At 41.5% G+C, this 22986-nt stretch overlaps 1 protein-coding gene and 1 non-coding gene across 2 annotated transcripts; both read left to right on the plus strand.

Annotated features, from left to right (window-relative positions):
• Positions 1–478: 478 nt before the first annotated feature.
• On the plus strand, positions 479–22986 carry HSPA9 (heat shock protein family A (Hsp70) member 9). The gene is made up of 17 exons (XM_020793654.3): positions 479–656; positions 2029–2087; positions 3405–3492; positions 3583–3764; positions 4946–5070; positions 6627–6700; positions 6928–7034; positions 7599–7761; positions 9125–9217; positions 10078–10287; positions 11005–11232; positions 11567–11671; positions 12148–12265; positions 13252–13346; positions 18152–18244; positions 20515–20655; positions 22252–22986. Exons 1-17 carry the CDS (start codon positions 594–596, stop codon positions 22318–22320), a joined length of 2013 nt encoding a protein of 670 aa, XP_020649313.1. The 5' UTR covers positions 479–593; the 3' UTR covers positions 22321–22986.
• Positions 12525–12591, plus strand: LOC140703617 (small nucleolar RNA SNORD63). The gene has a single exon (XR_012082919.1). It is a non-coding gene; the product is annotated as a small nucleolar RNA SNORD63 (small nucleolar RNA).

Genomic DNA, 22986 nt, shown 5'->3' on the forward strand with positions numbered 1-22986 from the left:
TACTAGTACGTTTAATGACGCACGTGGTTCCCAGGGACGACGGTCTTGCACGCCTGTTTCATAAGACGCTCGCAAAATGCGCGCGCCCGAAACCTTCCCATCATTCTTCGCTACGTTTTTGCAGAAAGTAAGCTCTACTGCGCCTGCGCCGCAGGCTTACCCGCACCCCCGTCGATCCCGCCTCCTCCTACGCCATGCGTCGATCAACCTCCACTCTTTGACCTTGGAGCGCGCGGCTGCCGTCTAAGGACCTCTAAAGGTGGTGCGGAAAGCTGCCTCTCCTGAAGGTCAGTTTCCGTGGGCTTTTTTTCAACAGCAAGTATCGAAGAAAAGCAGACGAACCACATGGAATTTGGGAAGCCAAGCCCTGGAACAGATAGTAGGGCGCTTTTTGGCGGAAACGTTTTGAAACCCCGTCATTCGGTTCAGGCGCAGCCCGGGCAGCTATAGCACAGGGGAGGCCTCTTGCGCACACCCTCCCCGTCGCACCCACGTGGGGTCGAGACTTCCAGAAAGCAGCCGCCGTCGCCGCCGCCGCGCGTCTCTCTCCTTCTCGCCTGCCTGCTGGAACGGCCTTTGCAGCTCCTGCTACCATGTTGAACGCCTCACGCCTGCTCGTTCTTCGCCCCGGCGTGGGCTTCCCCGGGCCCGCCCAGGTAAAGTACGCGGGAAGGACGGAGCCTTCTTTCCCGGGCAGGATTCAAGGACGCTGGGAGCCCCCGCGGTAAAAAGAGCCCGTTATGTGCCCTTCAGGGTCCGGCTCTGAGGAGGTGGGCTGCCCCTGAAGATGGAGGTTTTGCCTCCTTCTCCTGATCAGACGCTGATGATCGGTGGGGGGGGGCGGGGGGAGGAGGAGGAGGAGGAGGAATGAGCATCGTTTCTTAGTGACCAATAAAAATATAGGGGTGTGTGTGTGTGTATATATATTTTAATATATACACTATGTATATATACATATATTTCAATATATACACGTGTCCATATAGAGATAGATCACTAGAGCTATAGATATGAATGTCAATATATGTGTCTGTCTAAAATTCTAAAGGCTTTTCTTTCGGTGTCTGAATCCAGCCATACAAGGTGGGGTTTTTTTTTTTTAAGGAGTACTCTTAAGCAAAATACTTTCCCCCTGTCGTTTGTCTTTCCTGCTGGCTTTTGCCTTTGAACGGGGTGGGTGGGTGGATGTACAGCGTCCTGATAATTTGTCAGATTTTCCTTAAATCCTGTAACGGGAGCAGGGAGGCCTTTGGAAGAAGACAAAACCGTTGGAAGGACGTCTTGGATGTGATTCGATGGGGAGCATCCTTGCTTACATCACTGTCTGATTTGAAGGGACCCTTTGACTTAAGAGTTCAGGCTCCTGAACCACTGAGCCTTGTCCTAGAGAGCATGTGATCCTTTTCTATCTGCTGTTTTTCATTCTTAAATATTTGGGCTTCTGTTGCACATTTCCTTTTAATTTTTGCTACTCTAACCCGTTGGGATGTTTGTGCTTGAGGCAATAAATACAGATCTTATTTGTCTCAAGAGCAGAAAATCTGTGTTAAAATTCAAGTTCAGTGTTTTTCAGAAAGTGCAAGGGATGGAGGGAGCAAAGGTAGTTAGAACTACCCTAGAATGATTGGAATGCTGTGTTTTGCATCTAGTGCCATGGTGATATAACTTAATATAAGTTCTTTTGGAATAAGCATCTCTGGAGTTAAAAAACACTGGATTTTTTAAAGAAGGATGTTGTGTTTCCAGAGAAAATTGTCTTTCAATGCAGAATTTCTTAGGGACATTTTCCTGCTGCCACTTGAGAATAAAACTGCAATTCTGAATTTGGAATAAGTCATAGTGAGCTTTGTGCAGTTTACTTCTCAGTCAGCATGCTTGCCAAGAAAAAACATTTTTTGCTTACTGGAATATTTTATTAATAAAATTGTCTTTGTGGGATACCTGGTTTGATGTTTACAAGATATTGTATACTTATTGAAGTTCACAGTGATTTGTTTAGAAGGGCATTTTGTGTTATTTGTTTTATAGGTTATCTGGAATGGCTTGAGTCAAGATATCCTAAGATGTATTGGGAGCAGGAAGTATGCGTAAGTAATATCGGTAAACAGAATGCCAGACATTGCTTCTAGATTATAAAAATGAATTATAAAAAATTCAGTGCGCACTGCTATTTTTCTGTTAAGAAAAAGGGTTAAGCTGTTAAGCTTTATGATCTACTCCTTGTGGCCCCATTAAACATAACATGGCAATTCTTAAAAGATTTCTAGCTTGTTGAGGTGGGTAAAGAAACATTTTTAAGTCCAGAGCATCATATAAGTTTCTGAAGTGTAACATAGTCTGTAAGAAATGCAGAGTAATAATTTCAACTGAAGTGGGAAACAATAAACAAAAATATAAAACAATAAATAAAAGCAGTCAGTTTGGAAATTGGAAAGTTTGGAGAAACCTAAAATACTTAGATAGCATAGGAATAAAATGTTGAATTTGAACAAATGTTTTTATTTTATTGTTCACTGCATTGGGAACCCTGGTAGATAAGTTATTTATTAAATATGTTTAATCAATAACTGTAATGCGGCATCCTTTTTTCTTCTTTGAAAAGAAACACATCAGTTTTGGGAAATACACATATGCTGACAGACCCAGCCAATGAAGGAAGTAAAGAATTGAGAAGTCTCAAATTTTCAGTTTGTGCGGGTCTTCAATTTTCTAAAATCCAGGAATGTCCTTATGAAGATTTAGATTTGGAGGCTTGCAGTGTGGAGCGCCCCTTTCCGAGTGTCAGCCAACCACATCTTTTTCAGGATACTCTATTGTTTTGACTTGTGTACCACCCCATGGTGCTAGAATACACTCTGGGGGGGCTTCCAATATAATTAGGCAGGGAATACTTTGTGTGTCTCCCCCCCCAATGAGATGAGTACTCATTTTACTGACCTCTGAAGAATAGGTCAATCTTGAACTGTCTCAGGCTCATCGTTGGTTCACTGTTTCTCATCCCTCCACTGTCAAAGTCTGCATTTTGTGTTCATGGAGCAGGCTCACTCCATTCTGGGCTAATTTAAAAAACATTTTCCTAAAGTTTTTTATATTTCTGTCCACTTTAGGGTTCCGTAGCTCTAATAAAATTCTTTTTTTTGTGTGGTTAAATGGTGCCACATTGAATAAGCAAAGTGAATTGAGTCTGTTGCTAGTGTGTTTTCTAACTGACATTGGGATTAAATATAATTACATAGACAGTCTCACTGCATTGTCGTACCGAATTGGAAGATCATATTTGACAACTGTATATTGTTTGTTCTTTATTGGGAGTGTTAAATTTTTTGCCATTGCCTGTTTATGTCTTCTATTCTCTACATTTATGTTTTTCAAGCTTAGCCATACATCTTAAATTTACATTCTAGTTCAGAAGCAATCAAAGGGGCTGTCATTGGTATTGATCTTGGCACAACCAACTCTTGTGTGGCAGTCATGGAAGGAAAACAGGCAAAAGTGAGTGAGAAGTAACCGTTATTTCCAATTTGAGCACATACTGTCCCAACTGCTTCTGCTCTTACCATTACATTTTTTTTTATGCTTCAGGTATTGGAAAACGCAGAAGGTGCCAGAACCACCCCTTCTGTTGTAGCATTTACAAATGATGGCGAGCGATTGGTTGGCATGCCAGCCAAACGACAGGCTGTAACTAATCCTCACAACACCTTCTATGCCACCAAGCGTCTCATTGGACGGCGATATGATGATCCAGAAGTGCAGAAAGATATGTAAGGAATCTTTTTTTGTTTTAAGGAAGTTGCAAAAGTAAACATACGTGCATTGTTACCTCCAAGTTCATTTGTAACTAGAGATGTGGCCTACAGTGGAGATGGAGATCTGTGGAGATGGAGAAGAGTTTGAGGGGGCATCATTCTTGCCATAATTAGCTCCATGTTAAACTTGGCCAGGTAACTTTGTGTCTGTTTTGGCCAGCGTGGTATAGATCACTGGTTCTTAACCTTTGTTACTCAGATGTTTTTGGACTGCAGCTCCCAGACGCCTTCAGCATCAGCTCTGCTGGCTGGGGTTTCTGGGAGTTGCAGTTCAAAAACACCTGAGTAACAAAGGTTAAGAACCACTGGTATAGATGAAGCTCAGAGAGAAGGTTCCTTAATCTTCCTGGTTCAGTCAGAAGCCCACTTTGCTTTTGCGCTATCTTTCCCACTGGGAAGTGGGGGCAGAGCAGAGCTGGGGAAGAATTTCAGGTAATTAGTTGGGACTGTTGTCCTTCTGACTGGAGTTGGATGTGGTCAGCGCCTAGGGAGGGTCTGGATTGGGAACCTCTGTGGGACACAAAAGAGGCAGGGATTCCACTCCTCTGGCCTAAACGTTCATGGAAATATATGAAGTGTTCTTTGTGTACTGATTTTATATGTAATTTTTGCTTGTAGTTGTTTTTCTGGGTGGGTGTAAATGGTTATTATTTGATTAAATGGTTTGTACAATAAGAGGTCAAGTGCAATTGTGTTGTGTCACCTCCATAATTTTAGAGGCTCAGTAGCTGTGAAGGTTCTCAAGTTCTCTTTTCTGAGTAAAGCATTGTGTGCAGTCTTTGGAGCAGACCTTTCTGCTTCAGAAATTGCACACGAAATAGGTCTTGCATTTCTAGTCTTGCATGAATGATCTCTGTTTTGTAGCTTCAGAACTAAGATCTTGAAAGACTGAAAGTAGAGGATAGAATAAGTGCTAATAATACTTTGCCACACAGAAACTGTGCAGTGCTATAATGTCAGCTGCTCGTTATAAAATTTTAATGCAAGGTTCTGGTAATGACTTTTTAGAGGAAGAATGTTTGCATTTTTAAGTTATGCAGAAGTTTAGAAGTGGAGTACTTGGTTGGATGCTTATGATTAATGTCTTGCTGTGTTTGTTTGTTTTTTTAACATTTTGAAAATCCTTGTGCTTTCAGCAAAAATGTTCCCTTTAAAATTGTCCGTTCTTCTAATGGTGATGCCTGGCTAGAAGCTCATGGAAAACTGTATTCCCCAAGCCAGATTGGTGCCTTTATATTAATGAAGATGAAAGAAACTGCAGGTTTGTACAGTAAAATGTGTGAGTGACTGTGGGCCATGCCGGAAGCAATGCATTACAAGAAATAATGCTGCCTGCAGCAGATTTTGGGGGGATAACAGTGGTGAAAATACAGTATTGTGGAGCGACATGGTGATGTGTAAACTGTCAAAACTCCAACCAAATGTCCTTAATCAGGCTAAACTAGCACAGGGTAAATGAGATGGGAAAAATAATACCATTCTCTGTAGGCCACCCAGATCTTCCTGGAGAAGGGGCAAAACACATCGGATTGTTTTTTAGATTTCTGTACTGGTTTGGGACAGAGCTTGCTCTCTGGATTAATTGTGCCAGTAATCGTATAGTGAAGGGGTTTTTTAAACGTATTTTATTGATATTTAATGCAGTCGGTCATACTGTTTCTCTGTCCAACTATCTGGTCTGGGATTAGGAGACACACTATTGCAGGGATTAAGTTGTTGAGGCCTGGAACTAGAGGCCAATGCTGAGTTGGTTTTGTTCTGCTCTTTGGCTTTTGGGGTGCCCGAAGGTTTTAGTTAACATGCTGTTTTATCTCTACTTGAAGCCATAGTGAAATTATGTAGAGATTCGGTGGTATCACAGCTGGTGTCCAGTTGACACAGCTTTGTTTCTTTTTTTGTCAGCTTAGACTATAAAAGTAGACAGTGGATGTTCTGAAAGAAGTGGCTGGAGGAAAACAAGCTGAAGCTTCATTTGGCGACTGATGTTTCTGTGGGCAGTTGAGTCAGATTGGGTAGTGAAACTGGTCCCGAATGGAGCTGTCCTCCCCTTGAAAGAGCCTCTGTGCAGTTTCTAGGTACCCTGGGCTTGTCTGGCGAGCTCCAAGTAGTGGCAGTCACCAGGAGTGCCGGTTATAGGCAGTAGACCGAGTGTCAACTGTGACTTTTATTTGTAGTGGTGAATAGCTGCCTCACCTGTTCATGCCATGATTATCTCCCGAGTGTACGTCTGCACTACACATCACCCGGGGCTTTGAAAATAGTTCAGAACCTGCAGCAGGAAAAAAAATGAAGGGTTGCCATCAGTTAGGCAGTCCTACATGTGAATTAACATCTACCTTGGATCCTTTGGGTGCTTATTATCAAGATTGGTTAGACTGTCATGCCTAAGAAATAGGGAATCTTTGGTAGTGGACCTCTAAACAGGAACCCCGTCCTGTTAAATTTCATCTCGTTGCTTCAAGTGAGCTCAGGTGAGCCTTGAAGACAGCAGAGGTGCCATTAACTGGGGTTGCAAATAATTCGTGTTTCAGCATTGTTTTTCAAAGTAACTTGTAGGTATACTGAAGCAGTTGTTTTTGAAACTTGCTTTTCTTTCTTCTTTTTTTTTTACTTTGCTATGTTGGGGTGTAACATGAAAAAATAGCTAAGAATGCATTGAGTAAATACTATTAAAATAAAAATAAACCAAAAAGCAAATTGACTAGCCTTGTACTCCTTTTCATATGTCCATAGCAGAAACCAATGCAGGTCTGGATCCACACGTCAGTTCATGTCTTGTGTGATCTGTTTTAATAGATGTATTTCTTTCCCTCATAGAAAACTACCTGGGACATCCAGCAAAAAATGCTGTCATCACAGTCCCAGCTTACTTCAATGATTCTCAAAGACAGGTGAGGTGGCCAGAATCCATATTTCCTTTGTAACTCCATTGCTTTGTGTTCTTGAGTAGGGAGAAAGTTTGGGGGGAAATTCCTCATGTGGTCTTCAGTGGAATGTATTGCAGTTTAATGGTACTTTGTAAAATAATCCCAGAAGAAGTTCTGTTGAGGAGAAATGTTTTAAATCTCTCCCTTTGCATGAACAAATGAGATTTACTATGCTGCTTTCTTCTTTCAAGGCTACTAAAGATGCTGGGCAGATTGCTGGCTTAAATGTTTTGAGAGTGATAAATGAGCCCACAGCTGCAGCACTGGCCTATGGCTTAGACAAGGCTGAAGACAAAGTGTAAGCATAAGGCAGTCTTGTATAATGTGATAGTAGTACTTCATACCTTTAGAAAATTTAAGCTACTTTATTGCATTTCCTAATAGATCATATAAATTTTCCTCTAGCTGACAGCTTCTGAGCGTTTTTTCATACTGAGGTTGAAAAGGACAGAAAATGACGTGCAGTTTTGAGGCAGGCAGCAAAAATAGGAGGATTTCAGATAAACCTTATGTCCTTGGCGATTAACATAGCAAAGATATATTTGTTATTCATAGCTGTAAAGAGAAACCCTTTAGTATCATGCATTTTTCCATGCAAATGCTTAAAATGCAGGCGTCTCAATGACATGTCTTTGTAATGTACCTGTGATTTTCTGTTCCTTCCTTAGAAGAGACTTTGGCAGTTCTAATGAAATGCTTGTTGTTAGATTAAACAAGTAATGCAGCAAAGATGGGTATATTGCAAAAATTTCAAGTTAATTAAAACCTTACTCCTTTTCATTGGTATTGTACGATTAATTTGAGGAAACTAAAGTTCCTGAGATTTGGGCATGGACTGATGCTTGTGTTTCTTTGGTTCCAGTATCGCAGTCTATGACTTAGGAGGTGGCACCTTTGATATTTCCATTTTGGAGATCCAGAAGGGAGTCTTTGAAGTCAAGTCCACTAATGGCGACACATTCTTGGGTGGTGAAGATTTTGATCAGGCTTTGTTACAATATATTGTAAAAGAATTCAAAAGAGAGGTAAGTATGTTGTTTTTCATAATCTGTACTCAAAAAATAAATCTCCAATGAAGTCTTTTAAAGTTTAGGTTTCATTTAATATGAAGGGAGTAACACTTCTGCATCAGTCCGTTAGAATTACAGTTAAATTAAGCAGCAAAACTCATTGCTGGTTTTCAGGATAATAAAGGCATACTCTCCCTATACTTTTGCCACTGTCATTACTGAGATTGTTATAAATCTTCTGGAAATGACATCTTCCATCTCATGAATATAGCACAGAGATAGAAATATCATTTATACAAAGACTACACTGATTGTCCTGTAAAGGTCAGTTCTTGGAAGGACAGAATGTGTTCTGTTGCATTTCCTTCACTGAAGGGGAGGGATTCATATTACCAGCCTCTAAATACAGGGAGATGCATTATAAGCATGTGATTGAAAAATTGTCTTTGCTAGTCATGGTGTTTCAGCTATACACACTCAGAGCCATGGCTTTTGAGACTGGATGGTGTTAAACAGGCTTTTCAGCTTTGTCCAGTTGTGTGAGGTTTAAAGAAGTAATTTAATGGGGCTATAAATATAAAAGGTGGAAGTTAATTGGATGCATAATGAAACATTGCATATGGCTGCCTGCAGCTTAGTCAGTGCAGATAAGCACTAGAATTACTTAGTGTCCAATATATTCTTTTTGATGTTTGTGGCAGCAGCAGTAATTTTTGCTCTCTTTGGCCCAATTCCTGTTGCTTAGTTATACCCGTGAAAGGTAAACAGTGTTAACTTCCAGCAGATTCATGCTGGCAGCTCAAGAGTCCTCATTTGGATTTTCAGGTATTACCAAACCCCAGTGGGTATGGATGTGGGTTTGGTTTTTTTTTGTTAATTTCCGGCAAGAAGCCCCTAGATATTAAGCTTGTTTGCCTTCTGCAGGCCTAACTACGCAACAGGATTTGGAGCTCTATCTGATTTCTTTGCAACTAAAACAAAAAATGGAAAGAGGTCAGGAATGGTGCATGTCCTGTACCTGAAGTGGGATTGTGTTTGAGCTTCATCAAAGGTCTTGTGACATTTTCTGCAAATCAGAAAGCTCTCTCAAATGTACTATTCATTCATTCATTCAAAATATTTTCCCCTGCTGTTCTCCTTAAAAACGACCCAAGGCAGCTTGTGTGTTAAATTGGCCGTGCTGCCTCTTCATTTGGAGCTACTGCGGTGCTGAGAGCTGATATAGCTGTGTTCTCTGATATAGTAAACTGCTGCAGTAAGCATAAATTCACTTCTGAAGAGCCAGTTTTAATACTGAATGTACCTGTTGTGAAATGTTTGTGTTAAGTCTTTATCCCAGTTGTAGTGTGAATACTTAACACTTGCCTGTTTCTTTCAGACGGGAGTTGATTTAACTAAAGATAACATGGCCTTACAGAGAGTGAGGGAAGCCTCAGAGAAAGCAAAATGTGAACTCTCTTCTTCTGTCCAGGTAAGGAATTGGAAATCATTTTGTGTGTCATTTTGGTGGTTGCAGGTATTGTCAGTTAATTGGAGTTGGAGAATGCTAATGCAGAGCTGTTGCCCAATCTGAGAAAACTCAGGTATGCCGAGTGAATCTCCTGAGAGGGCCGTTCCTTTGGCAAGAGTCTTGATGGTTCAGATCAGGATTAGGGCCATGTGGGTTGTAGACCGCAGGCAGTTCTCATTGCCTGTGTATATATTGCTATATTTTGGAAGAAGCTTGGAATTGGCCCCCATCCACTTCCTCTATTTAAAGCAGGCATTTTCTTTGCTTCAAGTTTAATGTATCAGGGTATTGCTAAGTTTCTTGTTTTTAAAGTGGTGGGGGGGGAAATGGATGTCCCAGTTGTAGTCTGATTTTGCCTGTGTGTGTGTAAAAAAAAAAAAAACTGGGGCCCAACTTTACTAGAGCTTTCCAACTCAGTTTAATTTCTTTCTGGTAACAACCATAACCTGGAGCTGTTATATTGAACTTATAATGATTGTAACAAGTGCTGCTGTTGATTAAGAAATGATCACATGTTTTGTTTTGAAGATGCTTACTTGTCAGTGGATTGTTCAGCTTACCGGGCCAAGAAAAACAGATTTAGCTCCCACCCAAAATGGCAGCCTCTTCTGAGGAACAGCGACTTTAGCATTTTTAAACCATTAAACCATTTAAAATACATGCAGTATTGATACTCAATCCACCTTTAAGGTTATCTGTACAAAATAGATACAAATGGCAGATGAGTTGGTGCCAAAAATTTGGGAAAGAGTTCAAGGCTATTCAGATAATCCCTTCCCCCCCTTGTTTGTAATGTTTGATATTATTTCGTTCCATTGCAGACAGACATTAATTTGCCATACCTGACAATGGATGCTTCAGGACCAAAGCATTTGAACATGAAGCTGACTCGCTCTCAGTTTGAGGGAATAGTGGCTGATCTCATCAAGAGGACAATAGCACCTTGCCAGAAGGCCATGCAGGATGCTGAAGTCAGCAAGAGGGACATTGGAGAAGTCATTTTGGTTGGCGGCATGACCAGAATGCCAAAGGTAGGATGACTTGATGTACTTGGATCTGCTTATCTTGGAGCCTGTGAAGTGCTCTTTGGACCTTGATCAGCCCTTTGTTTTAAAGCTGCACAAGTGACTTGAGTAAGGTAGTAAGTGGAGAAGGTTGGTGTTGGTAACTAAACATTAGCCTTGGAGCAGTTAATCATCTGCTGACCTAGTGGCTCATGTGCCTGTTAAATTTTGGTGAATCTTCATGTCAGCTGCTCCCAGGTACCCCTCGCTATGCTGAGTGGGAGGGGGCCCTAGAAGCTACTGTGTACGTAATTGCCGAAGGAAATAACATAACTTCCTTCATCACTGAGGCACTGGGAGGGTTCTTCAGCTTAAAGGGTCAGGTCTGCTGCAGTACTAGTGGGGTTGGGAAAAAAACATTGATATGATGGGGAAGACTCCAGTGTTCAAGGAGCAATAATTTAAATAGTACTGTAAGAGAAAGGGACATACACTCTGTAATATTTCTTTTTCTGATTCTTAGGGGTGGTTGTATTTGTTTCCTATAACGTGATGGTCCTTGAAACTTTCACCATAATATATATGCTCATAATTGGTCCTGGACAGCAGTGTTATTTCTAGAGTTAATAGAATCAGAATGCTCTGCTGATACATCAACTGTAGCATGAATTGCAGCTGCAGTATGGAATGTAATGAGACCCTCCCTTTTCTCCTCTTTACTGACAAACACGTTTCCCTATTCAGGTGCAACAGACTGTGCAGGATTTGTTTGGCCGCGCTCCTAGTAAAGCAGTGAACCCCGATGAGGCTGTTGCTATTGGAGCTGCTATCCAAGGAGGCGTGTTGGCGGGTGACGTTACTGATGTGCTGCTCTTGGATGTGACTCCTCTTTCCCTGGGAATTGAGACACTAGGGGGGGTGTTCACTAAACTCATCAACAGGAATACAACTATTCCAACCAAAAAGAGCCAGGTGAGGTAGAGAACATGCGCGCCACCTGGAAGTTGTTTTATTTGAAATGCTCCTTTGCCATTTTTGTGCCCTTCCACAGTCATTTCTGGGTTGATTCCCCAACATTTATTCTCATAACTCTGTTCATCTTCAGCTATAGCTTTAACTGCTGCTTTTGAATTTAAAATACTATACATTTAGTTTGTTCTCCAGCCAAAAAACAGACTTCTGGAGTGCATGACAGATGATGAGTTGCATGTGATTCATTTCAACGAGTACTTTTTTCTTCTTACATTTCTTTCTTTGTCCTATATCATGTAATACCGCTGATATAAAATACGCTTCTCTTCTACAGGTATTTTCTACAGCTGCTGATGGACAGACTCAGGTGGAGATCAAAGTTCACCAGGGAGAGAGAGAAATGGCTGGTGATAATAAACTACTTGGCCAGTTTACTTTGGTATGTTGGGTGTGATATAAAAGCACATTTTTCTTTCTTATAGTGACAAAAGCTATGGGAAGTCGTCTCGGTTAATAATGCAGGAACACAAACATTTCAGGAGCAGAAAAAAGTTTAGATAGTAGTCTTTTAAAAATCTTAGCATGCTTAGTAGTGTTTGGAGTGCTACAGCTGCTAAAGAATTCAGGTAATGTAAATTTTTAGATTTTAAACATAGTGTTTGGGCAGCATCTACCATATTGAATTTGTAGGGACTGGATTAAAATTAGTGGGTAGTACTAAAAATGGGAATTTCTGAATTTGGCTACTTACTAGCCAGTAGGGTTAATAAGGGATTTGAGAACCAAAATCATGAAGATCAAGCCTGAATCACTATCTTGGGGAGGCCCTTGTATAAGCTTTCTAAATAAACTTTTTGTTTCTGGCTGCTCTAGTAATGCTGATTTTTTTACTAGCAAAGCACTTTGTGATTTCAGGTGGGAATTCCACCAGCTCCGCGGGGAGTCCCTCAGATCGAGGTAACGTTTGACATTGATGCCAACGGAATTGTTCACGTGTCTGCAAAAGATAAAGGCACAGGACGGGAACAACAAAGTGAGTACACGAACAGTTCTTTCTTTCAGGGGAGGGAAAAGATGTTGTTTTGGTCTAGCATCCAGAGGTAGTAAAGGGAGAATATACCTTCATAAAAGCCTAGGCAGCAGAGCCAATGTAGAAGGAAAGGAACACTTCTTTTAACATTAAGGCTATAGGTGGTCATTTAGGATTCTGTTTACTACTTGAGGTTTAAACATTTCTGGAAGAGTTTTCTATGATCTGAGTTTTGGCTGCTGGCCAGAAATCTAGGCAGTGTGTGCTGTGATGCAATTATCAACACATCATTCTGAAAACTTGTGTGGAAGATTTTTTGACTGAGCACAACATAGCTGGAAAGCTGGCCTTGCTGAACTTTGGGGTTTGTTAGGAATACTCAAATATGAGAACAAAACATCAGAGTTATTGAAAAGCTAAGCTGCACTAGAGGAATCTAGCTCATAAAACACAAACACACTTTAGAAATGAAGACCCAAAGTTACCTTTTTACTAAAGAAAATTAGTTAAATTACGTTAAACTGGCCTTGAAGGGATCATGGCTGCTCTCTTGCCAATATATGGTTATCTTTAAGCACATTGAATGAGGAAGAGGAATTATGGGGAGCTGGTCCTACCAGCTAGTAGAACATCCTGATGGAAGTGTATGGAAGAATGAACGTCATCTGGTTAGCTGGTCTTGAATTAGAGCAGAAACTGTAGCTAACCAATGCTGACTTGCTAGCTTGGGGAAGAGGTCTTTATGCCATTATTAGCTCCATCAGCTGCTGCCACAAGATGCAATCCAACATAGCCTTCTCTACCCTGATGCCTTCCAAATATCTTAGAGTAAATCTTGGAAGAAGAGCCTTTGTATGTCATTAAGAGTTATACAGTTTTGCACAGACATGCTCTTGCTACAGTTTGGATTTGGATGTGTGATGTGTCTGTGCTTGTCTAGGTTTGTTTCAGATATTCTCTAACTAAATCATTTCCCCATGTTTCTGTAGTTGTGATCCAGTCTTCTGGTGGCCTTAGCAAAGATGATATTGAGAACATGGTGAAAAATGCAGAGAAATATGCAGAAGAAGATAGGCGAAGAAAGGTAAGATTGTAGCACTGGCTTCTAGCTCGCCCATATGAAATCTTTCTGGTACAGAAATCTCTTAGAACTGTGGTGACAATGTCTGTGAAAGTCAGTAACCTATGTCTCTGATCACATTTGGAGGTGGGTGGGGTTGTGCTGACAAGTACAGTTGCATGTTGCAGTAGTCTTTGAAAACAATGTCCAAACGTATGTACTGTGCAAAAATCTGTAGCTTTGTAAATGGAAAAATTTTTGCAACTTGGAAGTAAAAATGAAATGTGTTTCATGTGTTCTGCTTATTCTAGTATCTTTATTTCTGTTTTATATCATGATAAAAATATACATACTTGTATTTATGTTATAATCTATAAAGCACAAATACTTTACGTGGGGGTACTAAACGGAGAAGCGGTATTTTGTGTTCCTAAACTAGACTAGGAGCAAATTGTGGTATTGTCCGAGAGTTGTTTGTTAATACTGAAAAATTAGTGTAAAGCTGAAAAAGAGCACTAGAACCATACTGCCAAAACATAATTTACATAACACTTCTGATGAACTTGAAGTACACATTAATTTATTAATTAATTTAATTTAGATTAATTAAGATTTATATGCCCTGTCCCACTAGTGTAATACACAATAACAAAAAAGTTAAAAACAAAATAACACACATTAAATAAAGCAGATAAACAAAACACAAAAAAAATCTAAGAGGCATACGTTTAAAGATAAAATGTAGCATGCAAGGCATACAAACAGAAGAAAGCCAACAGGAAAAACATGTTAGGCAGGGTTGCCAAGAAAGGCCTCTTACATTACTAAACTCGATTGACTATGAATCAGAAGCACTGCAAATTGAAACCAAAGAGATTTCCAGGGAAGAATGCCGAAAGACTATTCATGTAGTCAGAAGAAGATAAATGCTTAGATGAGTACTTGGAAAAAAACACTTTAAAAATATTAAAAACCAGCAAGAAAAAGTGAAAGTTGACAGAAATAGGGTCAGAATCCTGAATGCTTTTCAGTGACTTTGACATAAAAATAGAATTATTACATTGATCAGTGCAGAGAAATAGAAGAGGACAGCAGAAGTGGAAAAACACATCGTCTCCCTAAGATCCAAGAACATGAAGAGAAATTTAAACATACACAAGGAGTGCTGAAAGGCCATCAGGGGTATATACTATTTGACCTGGATAAAATAAAGTGGGAACAGTATCCTGAAAGAATCTGTAGAGTACAGTGGGCCCTCGACTTACGAACTTAATCCATTCTGGAAGGACGTTCGTACCTCGGAAAGTTCGTAAGTTGACCTACCATTTCCCATTGAAATGCATGGGAACGGAATTAATCCGTTCCAGCATTTCAAAAAAAAAAAAATACAAAAATAAAAAGAGCAAGTCCCACGTTGGGACTGTTAAAAAAAACACACAAAACCCCACAGAAACATAACCCCCCAGTCCAAACCCACCCTCCAAAACCCACACAGAAAAGTTTTTTTTTTTTTTTTTTTAAAGGACTTACCTGCCAGTGCTCTGCTGCCTCCGCATGGCTGGGGGTGAGTGGCCAGGCGCCCGGCCAGTTCTAGCCTCCTGGCGCTCCGTTGCCTCCACGTGGTTGGGGGCGAGCGGCCAGGCGCCCGGCCATCGCGGCGGCGGGGACCCCCAGGGAGGTCTCCCATGGTGGCGTGTAAGCCCTGAGAGACCTCCCTGGGGGTCCCCGCTGCCGCAATGGGCAGCTTTGGGGCTCTCTGAAGATAGAAGGAGCCTCGTGGCGCAGTGGTTAAATCGCTGTACTGCAGCTAAAACTGTGCTCAGGACCTGGGGTTCAAATCCCAGGTAGCCGGCTCAAGGTTGACTCAGCCTTCTATCCTTCCGAGGTGGGTAAAATGAGTACCCAGCTTGCTGGGGGGGGGGGGGGGGGCAATGTATAGCCTGCATAATTAAATTGTAAACCGCCCGGAGAGTGCTTGTAGCGCTATGGGGCAGTATATAAGCAGCACACTTTGCTTTGCTTTGCTTTAAAAAGGCTGGGAGAAAGAGTGGGACGTTCGAACCTCCGCTCTTTCTCCCAGCCTTTTTTGCTTCAGAAGCAAGCCAGACTGCCTGGGAGAAATCAGCTCCCTCCTTTCACCCGATGCTGAGTCCCCTTTTTGCTGGCTGAGCACAGCCCGGTGCGAAGGGGACTCGGCATCAGGTGAAAAGAGGGAGCCAATTTCTCCCCGGCCACCCGGCTTGCTTCTGAAGCAAAAAAGGCTGGGAGAAAGAGCGGGAAGAGCCTTTCTCCCTGCATTTTTGGCTTTTGAGGTTTCAGAAGGCTTCCTCCGATGTCAGAGGAAGCCTTTTGGGTTCGTAACCCAGTCTGCGTTCACAAGTAGGGTGTACTACTTGCGATGAGATCAGGTTCGTAACCCGAAATGTTCGTAACTAGGGCCGTTCGTAAGTCGAGGGCCCACTGTAGTTACAAGGATGATAAACTCAATTGATTTTTTTTTAACCTTACCTTACCTTTTTTACCTTACCTTGCATTTTAGAAAGTGAAGTGAAATATGCTTTCAAAGTACTTGGAAGAAATAAATTAGAAGTAAGTAGATGGGATAGTGGTAGAACTGTTTCAAGCTACAGAGATTTAATCTGTCAGAATTCTAACGAAATAACACACCAAAGATATGAAAAACAAAACAATGGCCCTCAAAGTGGAAACTTTCAATATACATTCCAATCCCTAAGGAAAGAAATGCCAAGGAGTGCAATATCTGTAGGACCATTGCATTAATTTCCTATGCAGGGGAAGTGATGCTGAATGTATTGCATCAAAGACTTTTACCCTATATGGAGTGAGAGGTTCTTGATATTCAGGCTGGATTCCAAAAAGGAAGAGGCTCTTGAGTTTTTTCACAAATTATATGTTGACTATTGGAGCGTTGCTAATAATTTCAGAGTATCCATTTGTGCTTCATAGATTGCAGCAAAGCCTTTGACCACATGAATCTGTGGATTGTTCTAAGAGAAATGGGTGTGCTGCGGCATTTACTTGTCATAGTGTCTAACCTGCAAACTGAACAAGAATCTACTGTTAGGACAGGCTGTGGAGAAATCAAATGGTTTCTCATAAGCAAAGATTTCAGGCAAGGGTGTATTTTATCTCCCTGTCTAATATGTATGCAGAACATCCATGATTAGATGCAGATGAACGTGTAGTGAAAATTGGCAGAAAGCACCCAGTGATCTAAGATACGCAGATGACACTGTCTTCCAGGCAGAAAGCAGCAATGACTTGAAGTGATTCCTGATGAAAGTGCAAAAGGAGGGCTGCAATTGACCATTCAGACAAAAGTCATGACTAGAGATGAATTATAACTTTAGCACTGACAATGAAAAAAAATGAAATTATTGAACATTTTGTATACATTGATTCAGTCATTGAATGGAGATCACAGCTAAAAAATTAAAAGAAGGCTGAATCTCAGAATGTTAGCCAGGAAAAGTTAAGGCACAAGCAAATATGAGTTTGATTGACTCCATGAAGTAAATCACACCCTTGAGTTTGCAAGAGCTGAGCAGGACTGTTAATGACAGGAGAATTTGGAGATCTCTCATTCATAGGGTAGCCAATAAGTCCACGGCAACTTAACAGCACATAATAACTACTTCTACCGAACTAAATAATAGAAGAGAGAAAAGATCAACCAGGCTAATCTGTACAGAAGACTTAACAAATCTTGTAAAATTGAGGCCCAAGTCCAAGAACTAGACATGGTGGTATTCGTATACAAATACCTCCACACGTCTGAATTTAATGAGGGGCCGGACTGTCCACTCACGTGTCCGGTGGCAGCCTCGTTCTTCCTTCCAATCACTCCCAGAGCCCCGCTTCGGCTAGCCTCTCCTGGCCACAGGAATGAGGATGTGTCTCTCTGCAAGGCTACTAAGTCCCTGGCCAAGCAGCACTCCGGGAGTGAGTGGACCCTCGTTAAGTCTCTACCAAGAACTGTTAGTTATATAGAATTTTTTTTAAATTAATGCATATAATGGGCAAAATCCTGTTCTGTTACTTTGTGGCAGTGTAACCCAGACTGCAATAGAAATATGTAACTTACATTAATTTGAAATCACTTCCCCCCCCCCCCCCCGCTTTAGGTTCTGAGGTGTATCTTCATTGGATTATCTTCAGAAGTCTGGGGGGGGGGGCATCCCTGGACCTGTGGAAGGCTGTGCCTGCACTTGTGACCCAGACCATCCTTCTCCCCCCCCCCCCGGGAAAGATCTCTTACGCATTCTAGTGGCTAAAATAATAATAATATTTAAAAAAACCTTTGGATTGGGGATAGGCCTCTTTGCCATCCATTACCGATGGATAGAACAAGGGGACTCCTGTCCCTCTGGGGAAAAAAAAAGATTCTAACAGTGATTGTGGGCGAGGGGTGGAGTATTGTATTTGGGCCCTTGAGGGGGGACATTGTATCCACTTCTGTGCAATAAAGTTTAGATGTACTGCTTCTAAATAAACTTTACTTTTTCTTGGGGGCATGCCACTCTGTTGAGCCAAGTATACGTCTCTGTTTCAACAGTCCCTGCACTGGACCTTTGAGCACAATGTTGGCTGCCTGATTAGTGGTAGCGTAGAGTTTAGATGTATGAGTTCATGGTATTGGAGTGTTTTCTTTGTATCCAAACTGCTGTGTGAGTGACATTTGGCAGAAGCTGGCTGTGTGGAATTTCTTTCTCTAGGTGTGGAGTTTTGTGATCCCTATTTGCCTGGAGGTTCTATGAAAACCAAATGGATCTCACATATTCCCATATAATTTTTCTACCCTAATTCAGGAGCGTGTCGAAGCTGTAAACATGGCAGAAGGAATTGTCCATGACACAGAATCCAAGATGGAAGAGTTTAAAGATCAGCTGCCAGCTGATGAGGTATCCTTTGCTACTTTGCGATAAAGGAATGGCTTTTTTCTTCATCTAAAATCAATGCATATAGGTTTGGTACACATTCCGGATGTGTATTAAAATTTCTCACTACTTTCTTTGGCGTCTTAAGAAAATACCTAAAGTTAATTTCTTCTCAACTAGATCGTCCTTCCTAGTAGATTCTTATTTGAACTTATTTATCAATAAAGAGATCAAATAGCCTATCATAATGAGATTTTAAACAATTCCTCTTTATAACCATTTTTATGTGACACTCCCCTAAGCAAAAGCATGGGCCCAGTATGCTCCATGTGCAGAACAGGTGCTGGAAAAGGCATGGATGAGATGGAAATGGGCAGTGGGAGTTTCAGAGCAGCTGATGCTGTTCTGTCAGTATTTCCTAATTTCACTTAATTCTACAACTTCTGACTTGAAATGATAAACCTTGTACAGTGAAATAAAGCAAACATTGACAGCCCCTCCATTCCCCTACCTGGAAAGCGCTTTGTATCTTGTCTCTGGAGGGGAGGAGTAGTACACACGCACAATCCACAATTGTTGATGCAGCTTTCACATCTTGGCAGACACTCTGGAAAATGTCAGTGTGGAGTTTGACCATTTCTCATAATGTAAATGTCTTCACTGCGTTCTGATTACTTCATAGACTTAGTATGAAAATCGAGGAAGGGGACTTTCAGATTTTCTGATCTACAAATATACCATATTTTTCAGTGGACAAAATGACACTTTTTTCTAAAATAATTATAGGAAAAATTGAGGGTTCTTTTATACATGGGAGGAGGCAGTTGCATGTGTGTGCTCGGGCGCCTCTTGCTGCTGCTGCCGCTGTCCATTTGCCTCTTCCAGAGCTCATGGCTTGTTCCTTCCAGTGGCCAAGGCAGCAGGAAGTGGAGGCGAAGGAACAGTCACACATGCTTGGGCGCCTCCTGCTGCTGCCTTCCCCTCCTGCCGGATCACCTCCTCCAGTGGGACTGACGGGGCTCAGCAGGAGGCAGAGGCACTCTTATGCGCTCGGGCACCTCTTCCTCCTGCCGCCGCCGCCGGATCACCTCCAGCAATCGCAGGGGCCAAGGCGTAAGCTGCAGATGAGCCCCGGCAGTCGCGCTGAAAGAGGTGATCAGGCAGGCAGCAGCAGCAGGAGAGACGGAGATGGAGGAATAGTTGCCCATTAACTTCTCCTCCACCTCCATCAAGGGTCAAAATTAGGGGGTTTTATACATTGGGGGGGTCGTATACACAGAAAAATACGGTAGTTCTCTCTTCCTGGAGTTCTACCTGCTTTGTAGGCACCTTTCGAACACTTCAAGATGATGGTCCTGAGAGAAAGGCCTAAATTAGAAGACTTTGAGATGCAATTAGCCTGAACTTCACTCTTGTCTTCCCAGTCCCGCCCAGTTCTTAGCTGGGAGAGTTCTTTGCAACAAGGAAGCTTTAGTGGAGCTTTGGCTTAACTGAGCCTCAAAGCCATCTAATATGGGCCTTTCTTCCAGGTGCATCACATTGGGATGCTTGAAAATAGACTACAATGCATGTAAGATTCCCAGAAGGGAGGATTATGGTATTTGTAGTCCAGAAAAATCTGGAAAATGTTCGTATTAAAATCTGCAAATTTCCATTTGGAAATTTTAAGCCACTGTTGGTCTGAAACATGGCTGCTTTCTACAACATCCTGTTTCAGCTCCCAAATTATAATTTTGTATCACTGCTCCCCAAACTTCATGTTCCTTTTAAAAAAAATTTAAAATGGGATCACATGATTTCCAGTCACTTATTTTAGCCTACAAAGGTCAAGTGTTTTCCCGCTTGTGTTCAGCAGGTATGACCATTTCTCATCTAGCACTAAGATCGACTATGCTGTGTTACTTCGGGCTGGGGTGGGACTCATTTCATCAAGGGCTCTCCATACCATTTCACTTGCATGCTTAACCTAGCCTTCTCCCTAGATGTTAGTTTCCTCTGTGCAGAGACTGTTGGAGGGGGGCATTTAATCCAGTAAGCCCAGCCTATTTGAAGTGTTAAAACAGACAGTTAGATTACCTTAGTGTAAAAGAGGCCTATGTCCTGTGCTTGCTGGATTTGATAGTTATCCCCATCCTACCAGGAGATGCTGGTAAGACCTAAATAAAGCCAGCACTGCAGCCGGCTAATACACGTGTCAGCCAGCAGGATTTAGGTTGCATGGCTTTATTGAGGTTGAGATGCTCTTCAGAAAACCAGAATGGTGATAGATGCGTTTTTTCTTCTTTACTCTCTAGTGCAATAAACTGAGAGAAGAAATTGCAAAAATGCGAGAGCTGCTGGCTCGTAAAGATAGCGAAACGGGTGAGAATATTAGACAAGCAGCAACCACACTGCAGCAGGCATCTCTGAAGCTCTTTGAAATGGCCTACAAAAAGGTAAGGTGTCGGTGTAGGGGAGGCCTGGATGGGCAGGGACGAAGGAAGGGGCCTTGAAGTTCCGGGAGGATGTGTCCTCGTTCAAAATGCTTTTCTGAATGTTCATTTGCTTTTACTGATTTTCACACAGCTGGAGAAATCATTAGTGTGTTTAAACTTCAACCTCATTTGCCTTCTCTTGCATAAGCTATCGTAGATTTTAAATGCAGGGCGTTGGAGAATGTAGGTGCCGTTGCAAAGATGAGCAAAAGAGAGCTCTATTCTACAGTACATACAGTGTGATTGTGCTTCATGCCACCCAGTGGTAAAGTTAGGCTTCTACAGGCTATTGCCTCTGGCGCACAGAGGATTACAGAGAGCCGTAGCTAGATGCTCTTGTGCATTAAATTATACAAACTTGTTCTAGGTCAAGTGCTGCTTTTAAAACAATTCAGAATTAGGCAACTGCTCCTATGGATAGGTAGGATTAATGCTTCTCTCTGGAAGAGTTCCTTCCCATTAATATTGAAAAGCACCCATTTTGCCCCTGCATCAAAGTGATGGAGGCTGCGGGGTTTTTTTTTAGCTTATTAATTTATTTGATTTATGAAAGCTGATCAGAATCCAGTCTCTGACTGTCCCTTTTATCCATATACTCCCGCTTTCTCTGACACACATGCCCTTGGCTTTTTTTGGGATTGGGGGTAGGTTGTGTCTGTGCTTGTTTTTTTTGTGGCTCTGCTTGCCAGCCAGAAATAAGACAGGATGAAGAAATGGGATTGTTTTCAGACTCGTTTTCATCTGCTCAATTCCAGCCAATTTCTGTATCATCACTAGAGACCGAGGGTGTGGGGAATTGCTTCTAGTTGGCTTCTGAAATATTCTTGCACAAATAGGTTTTTCTTCACTTAAATTAGGCTGTTCCAGTGTCCATTATTAAAAAAATTAAATCTGTGTAGAAAATTTGAGTTATTTTAAAAGTTAACTTTCAGATTATATTCATATATAAAAAAATTAACCAGTAGATTTATAGATTAATTGATTCTGAAAAAGATGTCCCAGCATGGCTGGTGGCTTTTAAAAGAACAGGAGTTTTTCTTTGCTCTTAACGAGAACTAAGTTTCAAATCGGTAGCCTAGGCTTTCTTTTTAAGAAGTGTTCCTGCCTAGTATATCATCTTGGAAGGCCCGAGTTTCTTTCCAAAGAATGTCGTACTCTTTTTATGATTACATCAGTAAGATCTTTCTTTGGCCAATAATCCTGTTGGATTGTCAGTATGGAAGTAGTTGCAGCCGCTTGGCAAGGTGCTGGTCATGAGCCGGGTTTGTATTAAATGCCACATGACTGGCACCTGACCAAACAGTTGTGGATCCTTCTTTGACTTCTGTTATACATATGGACAGTCCAACAGGATACTGGTCTTCAGTAGTTGTTTCGAATGATTGCAATTGAAATAAATGAAGACATTTTCAGAAGAGAGCCATCAGGAGGGTAAGGGATTGATAAGATTGAAAAGTAAAATCTTGATATCCAAATGACCAGCTAACTAAAAGAGATTTTGGGGGGGCTGTGATTTGCTGAAGTAACGGTGTATTTTCCTCCCCTCTTTCCTGACAGATGGCGTCAGAACGAGACAGTTCAGGAAGTTCAGGAAGTTCTGGGGATCAGAAGGAAGAAAAACAATAATTGATAATCTTGTATAATCCAGAGCAAGAAGAGGACAATATTCTGAAGCTTGGGAGCCAAAGGGACTTCCTGAGCATCTGTGGGCAGATTTAAGTCTTACTGTGTTTTTGCAGTATTCTATACATAATTTCCTGAATGTATAAATGTAGTGATGGTGTCTGTCTGTGAAATTGTCACCTGATAAGAACAGTCCCTAAGGTCAGTAACATTTTCAAGTGGAACCTGAGGAACCGTGGAGCTCTTTAATTTTTGAGTAGAAGGAGTATGCATGAACTTTACAACTTCAGGATTGGGCTTGGATTCCTGATGCCTGCATTTGAAGTTCCACCCTAATAATGGATTCTCATTTCAGGAACAGATTTCTCTTTCATTGTAATGGGGCCTGGGTTCTGCAGAGGCAATGCTTCTGGACATGCAGGAGAATATATCATTCTGCACCTTAGTTTAGTTCCCTTATCTCAAAGGAGGTGGATTTTTTTAAATATAGCTATAATTATAAATAGGGCTACTCTGAAATGCCATGCACTGCTTGTCTAGCTTCTCTGCTCTGCCCAGTGTCTCTTCTCTTTGCAGAAAAAAACTGCTGCCCTGTTAACAAAATTGTTCTTACTCAATATAGTCTATATCATTTAAAAATAAAACATAGTCATATTCTTTCCCCCATCA

This window comes from Pogona vitticeps, chromosome 1, assembly GCF_051106095.1.
Source record: "Pogona vitticeps strain Pit_001003342236 chromosome 1, PviZW2.1, whole genome shotgun sequence".
Lineage (NCBI taxonomy): Eukaryota > Metazoa > Chordata > Lepidosauria > Squamata > Agamidae > Pogona > Pogona vitticeps.